Source organism: Mytilus edulis, chromosome 2, assembly GCF_963676685.1.
Source record: "Mytilus edulis chromosome 2, xbMytEdul2.2, whole genome shotgun sequence".
In the NCBI taxonomy this organism is placed as follows: domain Eukaryota; kingdom Metazoa; phylum Mollusca; class Bivalvia; order Mytilida; family Mytilidae; genus Mytilus; species Mytilus edulis.
The window spans coordinates 59,959,239-59,968,983 of record NC_092345.1 but is presented as its reverse complement, the minus strand read 5'-3'; the positions used below and the strand labels follow the sequence as shown (position 1 = coordinate 59,968,983).

Here is a 9,745-nt window from a genome sequence, read left to right as displayed (position 1 = left end):
TCAAGTTGACTTGTAAGCTTTATCTTGCTGATTGGTATTGACATTTTCAAAATTATTTTGATAAAATGAACTTTTGTCTATCTATTTATAAGCAAAAAAAATTACATTTATTGTCTATATCAGAAAAAAATATACACAAAAATACCGAACTCCATGGCGGTCATTTCATATGTTACATGACAATGGCGTTTACAACTTAGTAACATACACTTACAGATTCAGACAAAAGTTGGTTTAAAGTCATATAAAACTAGGTGTTTGTAAATATTATGTTATCAAAATTTATGAACCAATGCATGCATATGTATTAAACTTAGTATTGACAAATAATATATCATTTGGTGATTGTTTATCGCAAAGCTAATTAACTTTCGTGTTTGTTGTCGGTGGGGTTCGTGTTGCTTATTCTTTAGTTTTCTATGTTGTGTCAGTTTGTGTGTTTGTCTTTTTTCATTTTAAGCCATGACGTTGTCAGTTTATTTTCGATTTATGAGTTTGACTGTCCCTTTGGTATCTTTCGTCCCTATTTTGTCGAAGTTTACCCCAGCCTTGTACTGGATCGTGACATTGATAAACAATCATGACAGGTCGATTGGAGCACGTGAACAATAAGTGAATTGATGGAGTCGTGAAAAATAATTGTTTAATATTGCCATGTGTCCTATTTGATAATCTTTTCCTTAACAGTAGTTAAAATGATTTTGTGTATTTAATGTAATTGCTCAATATGTATGTATCGAGAAATAATAATTAAACGACAGTCACGTTAAGGAAGTATTAAGTGTAAAATTTATATTTTATTAGAAAATACCCGTAGTAATTTTTGAAAAACAGGGTGTTAAAGCTTGAGTGTTAAACTTTAGATTAATATCATTTTACATCTTAAGTGGACTGAAATGTTTTAGAAACACACAAATTACATACAGTGAGTATACAAATATTGTAGAAATGATATTAATATTGGTCCAGATTTATGTTCGAAAATTCAATTTTTGAGTGTATGAGTTGATTCTATATGGTAGACTCTTTTGGTTTTAATGAGACGTTTAGAGGATTTCAAGTGTTTGGCTTTGAGTGTTCCTGATGAAGGTAAATCCAGAAAAGCTCTTCGGACGCAAGAAATTATTAAACGTGTTGTTTTCAATTTTTTAGAGTGTAGGTTGCACTTTGTGAATACATTTGTTTCATAAACCACGACTATTTTAGATGTAGATATAGAATATTCATAGATATTTTGTTTTGTTTACGTACTGGTTCCCTTCATATGATCTCTATGTTTCATCCCATAGAAACAAAACTTGGCAATGTTACCAGTATAAGTAAAACATATATTGGCAGCCTTGAATTCTGGGAAGACCCAAAGTGAATGTATGGGTTGTACAGAAATAAAGTTTACGTTTAAACTTTTAGTAGTTCGGTGCATATAAATGTTGAAAATATGACGCACATTCCTATATTTTGAACTTTGAATAAATAGAAGTGCATATGAGCTTTTTACTCTTGGGAATAATTTCTTTCGAAACTTCATAGTAAAGGTGGTACAGTTTTAGTCGTAAAATGTTTTTCTATGAGAAATTGCACTGTCTACATTTACAGACATGCAACCTGTATATAACGTTTATATATGTTCCACTCACCGAATCAGACTTACTGATTTTTTTAACACTTTAACAAATGTGCTACCAACCACTGTGGAGATCAATTTTAACTCATTGCAAATATTTATTGTCATGTTCAGTTTTGAATTTAAAGAAAACAATCAAAACCTGATATCAATATCTTAAAGTTTGCACAAGGTTTGGTTTTTTGGTGATTTTGGTTTGGGTTATAATGTCCTGCTTATTCCTGTTTAAAATATGACAATTACAGAATTCCATTTTCTGAGATAATTGACATAATATTGTAACCATAATCTTTAGCATCATGTTAATAGTTATCAAAGGTACTAGGCTTATTGGTATCTAAAGTAAAAGATAAAATACGTTAGTCGTACGAATTTGCACTCACATTTTCGTTGACATTTTTTACTAGGCCATAGGGCTTAATGCATATTTTTCTTTTGCTTTCAAATTGTTTATTTTACAAACGAGGTTGAAAAACAAGTTGATCATGTTGTAGACGACTTTGTTTTACCTCAAACTGCTAATGAACTATGAACTCTGCTACAAGGAAATGAATTCAATCAATATCCTCAATTTCAAATAGATATTTTCAAACATGGTTCACAAAACAAATAAAAAAGAAAAATTATCAAAATTATCAAGTAGAATGTTAAATTTGACAAAATATGTTACTTCCTTGATTGAAATATTTGTCTACCTTTTCTTCCTGAATGCACGTAATGTAAGTATATAATGCGAATTTAAACTCTCATGAAAATAAGTTTGCTAAGGTAATTATTCGACATTCACACTTTTTGCTCGATTTTGGATACTTCTAAATTGATGGACTGTCACGACTGGGTAGATATATATCCAATGATTATGTAAGTCTTGCTTAGTTTTAGGTTCTATTTTTCAAAATGTCATATACATCTTGTTATGCCTTAAAGAGGGACGAAAGATACCAAAGGGACAGTCAAACTCATAAATCTAAATCAAACTGACAACGCCATGGCTAAAAATGAAAAAGACAAACAGAAAAACAATAGTAAACATGACACAACATAGAAAACTAAAGAATAAACAACACGAACCCCACTAAAAACTAGGGGTGATCTCAGGTGCTCCGGAAGGGTAAGCAGATCCTGCTCCACATGTGGCACCCGTCGTGTTGCTTATGTGATTACAAAATTTTAATCCGGTAAATAGTCTAATTCGGTAGGTCACATTCATGAAAAGGAAGGGAATTGTAGTTACGACGTAAGGAACATATCCGATATCATTTGTGAAACGGTTATTCCATAACGGTCAACCAACTCGTGATGGCGTCCGTAAAATTTATGAAGGGATGATTTCAACTTCACCATTTGGAACTCTTGGTTTAATAGCTTCCTTGTGAAAAGCAACCCTCTATCAAGAAAATCATGATAGGAAATGCAAGCACAGGAATATCGTAGCAATTGGGAGATATATACCCCGTATGCATGTGCTGCTGGAATGTTGCTACTTAGAATAGGAAAGTTCACAATTGGAAAGCTGAAATCATCTCTTTTGTCGTACAGTTTTGTTTTCAACCGACCCTCATTGTCAATTTCTAGATGTAAATCAAGATATGAAGCCGACTTAACTGTATCTGTAGTATCCTTTATCTCTAGTTCGATGGGATAGATGCGTTCCACATAGTCACCAAATTTTGAATTGTTTAGTGAAAGAACATCATCTATATAGCGGAAAGTAAAGTTAAAGGATATTGCTTACTTCTTATCTTTCTTCCTAAGAAGTTCCTGCATGAAGTCAGCCTCATAATAATAAAGAAACAAGTCGGCAAGTAGAGGGGCACAGTTTGTTCCCATTGGAATGCCGACAGTCTGTTGAAAAACACGTCCTCCGAACGTAACAAATATGTTGTCAATCAAGAAATCAAGCATCTTGATAATATCAGTTTCAGAGAATTTTTTGTTTGAATCAGAGTGATTCTTTACAAAGTAGGATTTATCCCTCCCTAAGACAAGATACTTGTATCTACGTTGGCCATTCTTTTTTATGAAGCAAAGTAATACCAACTCTTTCAATTTGTCTTTTAGTTTGGAATGTGGAATACTTGTGTAAAGAGTAGAAAAGTCAAATGTTTTAATACTGTTACAAGATGAAAGAGAGTTAGATTGTATGTACTCTAAAATATCTTTGGAATTTTTAAGTATCCACATCTGATTCACGCCACCTCTAGAATAGGCAGTTTCACAATAACTTTGAAGCCCGTCTTTGATTGCTGATAAAATATATGTTAATAATTTAGAAAGAGGTTTTGTTTGTTATGAATGTTACGGTTAATTCAAAATCGTGTCACCAAAGTTTAATCGCAATTCCAATTTTGGTGTTGTCTTCTTTTTTATACCTTATATCGTAAAACTGTAAAAGAAGGGAAATAAACTGACAATGTCATGGCTCAAAAATAAAAAGACAACCAGACAAATCGATTGACTTAAAAATTATCAACAGCACAAGATTTAAAAAAATAAGAGCTGTCAATAATGATCAGCAAGACAAACAATTCCTGACACGGTTTCTATTCAACATAAATATTCGTAATGCAAATATATCAGTGTTATGTAAAAATGCAACGTGAGCGATAGAGACCCTAGCTTTTCTTATCTTTATGTGTATCTTACGTTTGTCTTTCCTTGTATAACACTTCTTTGTGCATGAGTTGTAATAAACTTTTCTCATATTTTATTGTACGAAATTTCGCTTTATATATCGAGGACATAATCCGTTTTAATCATGTTATCCTTTCTTGTTATTAATTTTATGTGCGTTTGTGCTTATCATTTATTTAAATTTTCGATCTCATGTTGTAATTTGTCTCAGTTTATTAGGACGGCTAAACGCTTATTAACAGTCTTTTGATAGAGTTTTGTCTCATTGGCAATTGTCCCTCGTACCAACTCTATTTTTACAAGTATGCTTGCTTGAATAGTAATTTCTATTTATTTTGTTGAAACAAAACATTTTGTTTGGATTGCGTAATTTAATTGTTAAAGATACAAACGGTCAATGTATATAACTATTTCAGGATCTTATTAATAAACGGATACATCTCTAAAGAAATTAAGATTATAAATATAAATCTTGATACAGGATTTGAAAAAGTCCTGTTTTTAAAGTGTATATAAATATTACCTTTTATTGTTGTATTGTTGTTTTGTTTTTGAAATTTGACAGCAAGTTCGGTAAGTTGGTTGAAACGTTTAGTTTACAAGAATTTGTATATAAGCAAAATAAGAGCTATTGTTTTCGAATGTAGTCACTAACTGTTTATTTATTTATTTTTCAGTTAAATTTACAAGAAAGGACATTAAAATGAATCCTCCATGTGCAAAGTGTAAAAAGACTGTTTACCCGGTGGAAAAACTCAACTGTCTAGATAAGGTATGAATTTTTTTAATGTGTACTCTAGTAAAAACAATTGGACAATTTTCATAAAAAAGTTATGTAACCTAAAATTTTCTCTCTACCTAATATTTGGACAAAAAGCAAAAATGTCGGACAAAAAGCAAAATTATCGGACAAAAAGCAAAAAGAACCGAATCATCGACAAAAAAGCAAAAAGGACAAAAAGCAAAAGTGTCAGACCAAAAGCAAAATATCGGACAAAAAGCACACCAGACCAAAAGTAATGGACAAAGGCAAAAGTGTTGGACAAAAAGCAAAATTATCGGAAATAAAACTAGAGCAAACAAAAAAAAAATCCCGGACAAAAAGCACCATATCAAACGTTGCATTGTTCTTGATGGATATCATAGGTATGTCATTATAGATTAATTTTATAAGTATTTAAAATCATGTAACGTGTTTATTTCAGTACTGGCACAAAAGTTGTTTCAATTGTGAAGTCTGCAGTTTGAAATTAACCATGAAAAACTACAAAGGTTACAACAAGCTACCGTACTGTAAAACGTAAGTTAAATAAAGGCTGTAAAATGTTCAATTATAATACATGCAGGTCTAAACTAGATAGATATATATATGTGTTGACTGTTTATTCCGGTGCATCGGTCGAATTCTGAGGTTCAGTTATTTATTTAGACCTTCCCACATGATCTACTCATTTTTTTTTTATTATTATTTCCAACTACTCTAAGATAAAACGACCGCGATTTTTATAAACGTAATTAAAGAGTTTTGCTATTTTTGCCGTTCTTAATTTAGATATTAGTAGAAGTATAGAAAATTAAAATAGAAAAAATATAGAAACATATATGTATATGCAAATAAATACGGTTTGCCATAATTTTTTTAATAAATATTCATCTTTTATTTTTTCTGTAGATCAAGTTTTTCAATTTCGATATAATCACTTTATTCGGTTCAAATATCAATCGTGATGTCATCTGTTTCTTTTTATCTAATCAGACATTACCCAACCACAAAGTTTACAGCCGTAGCAGACACACCCGAGAATAAAAGACTTCAACAAAATACGTCAATGCAGAGTAACGTAAGTCATTTATGGGTTGCTAAAAATCTAAATTTTCTTTAATAACGTACTGGGTTTTGTTTGATCTATAAGTCAAAGGTCAATCTACTTTTCAGAACCTTTAAATCGTTTTCACTTGAAACCATACAAGAACAAATGGGCAAAACCTTTTCGCTGCTTTTTACAAAATAAAACACTTTAGGATTGACAGTCTAATCTATAATGTATGGGAACTCTTGTTTGTAGAAACTACCTTCGTGATACTATGCATTTGTAAAAATTGGAATAGGAGATGTGGGCGCTATCACAAAAGATCATGGTAAACTAAGAATCGGGACTCAAATGAACATTAGAGTTTTGTAGAATATTGCATCGACTTACGTTTGGTTATTTGTATCCTAAGGTTATGTCTTGTTGGGGTTTACCTATTGTCTCTATGAATGATGCAGCTAGAAGAATTCATGTTGTGTTTATCTGCCAAAAACAAAGTAAAATTATATTTCCTGTAATGTCGATTCCATGCCACATCATTGTTCTTCATAATTTGGGAAACGTTTAGCGATGTAAAATGCGTTTTATGTTTGTGTTAATAAATTTAACAATAAATGTAGCACAGATCAAATCTATTCGTTCTTGTGTGTTAATTTACGTTTTTTGATTGAGTCAAGCCTTCCAATTGATATCTTATCGTGTGTTTTTCTATGTTGTGATGTTATGCTATTGTTTCAGAAAAAGGGAGAAGGTTTGGTACCATTAAAACGTTTAATCCCGCTGCAAATGTTTGCACCTGTCCTAAGTCAGGAATCTGATTACAGTAGTTGTCGTTTGTTTATGTAATTTATACGTGTTTCTCGTTTCTTGTTTTTTATATAGATTAGACCGTTTGTTTTCCAGGTTGAATGGTTTTACACTAGTAATTTGGGGCCCTTTATAGCTTGTTGTTCGGTGTGAGCCAAGGCTCAGTGCTGAAGGCCGTACTTTGACCTATAATGGTTTACTTTTATAAATTGTTATTTGGGTGGAGAGTTGTATCATTGGCACTCACACCGCATCTTCCTATATATATTTAAAGCTTCTGTATAAAAACAATATCTTAACCTTTTATAACTGGTGATCCGATCATTTTTCTTAAAATATGATTGCCAAAAGATCACTTTACCACGAAGAATTTAATCCTGGTTCGTGTTGGTCTTTGTAGTTTTATGTGTGCTGAAATGTGGGCTTCTCATCTGTTTGTATATTTAGACCCAACATAGTGTCTGCTTTTCTTAGATTTTTAGCTTTCGATCCCCTCGATATTTTATTCCTATTTCAATCCAACTTGTTAAATGAATCAAGTTTGTAATCGTACTAAGTAGAATTATTTTCATTTTAAGGTTGTATATCATAAAGAGTTTGAAGGACAGAAGGGACAGTTTACTGCAGTCGATGACTCAGGGAAACAGGCGTTTACTGAACAATCACAGAAACCAGCCCAAGTCTCTCCATATCAACTACAATCACAACAACCAGCACAAGTCGATCCACCTCAACAGGAAACTGTTGAATTGACACGTCCTCACGGTGAGTTATCTTATGTTTTTTTGTTGACCAAATAGGAAGCATGAAGTTCCCATTTACATACTTTATCAACATCTTTTGGGGAAAGCCTAATGTTTTGTTCGTCTGTTTATCTGCATGTTTGTCACAAATGTTGGTTAATGCATAATCATCTGCTTTGGCTTCATTCGACCTTTAATTATACTACGTGGGTCTCCATTCCTATATTTTACTATTAGGTTGATTCTTGAGGAAACAGTGACATTCCTATTTTCACATTTTTTAAGATACCGTTGCCTTAACAATATAGGAGAAACTTATATTATAGTGTAAAAGACAAACTAAACAGATGTACGCGTACCGAGTAAATTTTCGCACTTTTCTCGAAAATTCGTCAAAAGAGTTTTGATTAAAAATGATCTTGTATTGCTGTAAACATTTTTCTTTTAAGCTAAATGGAAATGTTAGGGGTTCAACGGATTTGAGTTGTATATCAAAAAACATTTACAATTTTTATCGCTGCATATTGAAACTTACTACATAAAAATTTATCGAACCTGGTGATCCTATAAATATTATCAAAACAGATATGCATGGTTATAACAATAACATAATACATTTTTTATCGAGTGCTGTGGACGCATTTTTCTGAGAGAAAATCGCAACATAAAGTGAAAATAAATTTCACGTACTTACTGTAAATACCTCAACCTATCAAGTAAAACAAAGTTACTGTATCTTAGAAATTAACAATGGGACAAATATTGTTTTCGATATTCAGAAGCAGTTCAATGAGTTCGAAAGGCAAAAATGTCAGGGAAATTGTGCATTTAACAAATTGAATAGGTGATAAAAATAAATTATGATCTGAAATGAATAATTTCACGGACATTTTTTGGTCTAGTTAAAATCGTGCATTTGCTGGGACAGATATAAAAATTGCATCTTCTTTTTTAATACAATGGTGGATAGTTGCCTCATTTGCAAGAATTTCAAATCTTTATATTTCATATTGATTAGATATAGTAAGATGTGGTATGAGTGCTAATGAGACAACTCTCCATCCAAGTAACAATTTATAAAAGTAAACTTTTATAGGTCATAGTACGGCCTTCAACTTGGCTCACACCGAACAGCAAGCTATTAAGGGCCGCAAAAATTACTAGTGTAAAACCATTCAAACGGGAAAACCAACGGTCTTATCTATATAAAACGAGAAACACGTATCAAACTACATAAACACGACAACTCCTGTACATCAGATTCCTGACAGGTGCAAACATTTACAGCGAGATTGTTTTGATTGATTTCTTTGATTTATTCTAGCACCAGAACCAGAGCCAGAACCCACACAAGACATGCAATCTGCCGAAGATGACGCAAGTTATTTATTGATATTTTTTTATAGTTTAGTTTATAGCAATAAAAAAAGAGAGAAAGAGATATATACTACAATGCAAATTGAGCTGAAGACAATATTGTTTGAAAAATGTAGGAATATTTGATGGATGTCAATAAACTTCCATGGACCGCTATGTATCGTTAAACTTAATGAGAAAAGACGTAGGGAACGACCATCTAACATCAAGGGGGGTAAGGGGAGGGGTTATGTTTTTTTAAGTAAAAATAATATTCTGATCCTCGATTTGATGAAGACAAAAATATTATGGTCAACCAGAAGACAACAAAAATGTAATCTGAATCCAGATTTGCTCATAGCTTATAGTGTTAAATTTTGAAACAATGATTTGATTGATCGAAAAACTAACAAAAAAATATTTGGGAAGCTGATTTTTGTTCTCTATCTAAATTTCAGGCTATATATCGCGCTCTTTATGATTACGCAGCAGCCGATGATGACGAGGTTAGCTTTAGTGAGGGAGATATCATTACAGATTGTGAAATTATAGATGATTCTTGGATGACAGGTACAGTGATGGCTACTGGAGAACAGGGAATGATGCCATCGAATTATCTGGAAAAGATTTAACAAACGTTGCCAGATTTTTATTTGTGTTCAGACTTTAATTCAGTAGTTATTTGCTAACCTTTTTTACAGTTCAAAAGTATTTTTGTCCTATGTCCACAGCAACAAAAAATGTGTTTCAAAGATAAATGTTATGAGAGG

The 9,745-nt window shown here is 32.0% G+C and overlaps 1 protein-coding gene across 2 annotated transcripts; it reads left to right on the top strand.

Annotated features, from left to right (window-relative positions):
* Window positions 1–792: 792 nt before the first annotated feature.
* LOC139512548 (LIM and SH3 domain protein 1-like) lies at window positions 793–9,745 on the top strand. 2 transcript variants are annotated; one of them, XM_071300233.1, is made up of 7 exons: window positions 793–925; window positions 4,936–5,030; window positions 5,464–5,558; window positions 6,015–6,099; window positions 7,455–7,641; window positions 8,944–8,996; window positions 9,434–9,745. In XM_071300233.1, the coding sequence occupies exons 2-7, from the start codon at window positions 4,962–4,964 to the stop codon at window positions 9,605–9,607; spliced, it is 663 nt and encodes a 220-aa protein (XP_071156334.1). In that variant the 5' UTR covers window positions 793–925; window positions 4,936–4,961; the 3' UTR covers window positions 9,608–9,745. The 2 variants fall into 2 exon arrangements, with proteins under 2 accessions (XP_071156334.1, XP_071156336.1); XM_071300235.1 differs by lacking the exon at window positions 793–925 and adding an exon at window positions 2,345–2,485.

Bases quoted from the DNA above. Each gene is read 5' to 3' on its own strand.
- LOC139512548 (XM_071300233.1), top strand. From the start codon at position 4,962: ATGAATCCTCCATGTGCAAAGTGTAAAAAGACTGTTTACCCGGTGGAA. The intron at 5,559-6,014 runs GTAAGTTAAATA...TTATCTAATCAG, and splicing joins AAGCTACCGTACTGTAAAAC to ACATTACCCAACCACAAAGT. The intron at 7,642-8,943 runs GTGAGTTATCTT...GATTTATTCTAG, and splicing joins TGAATTGACACGTCCTCACG to CACCAGAACCAGAGCCAGAA.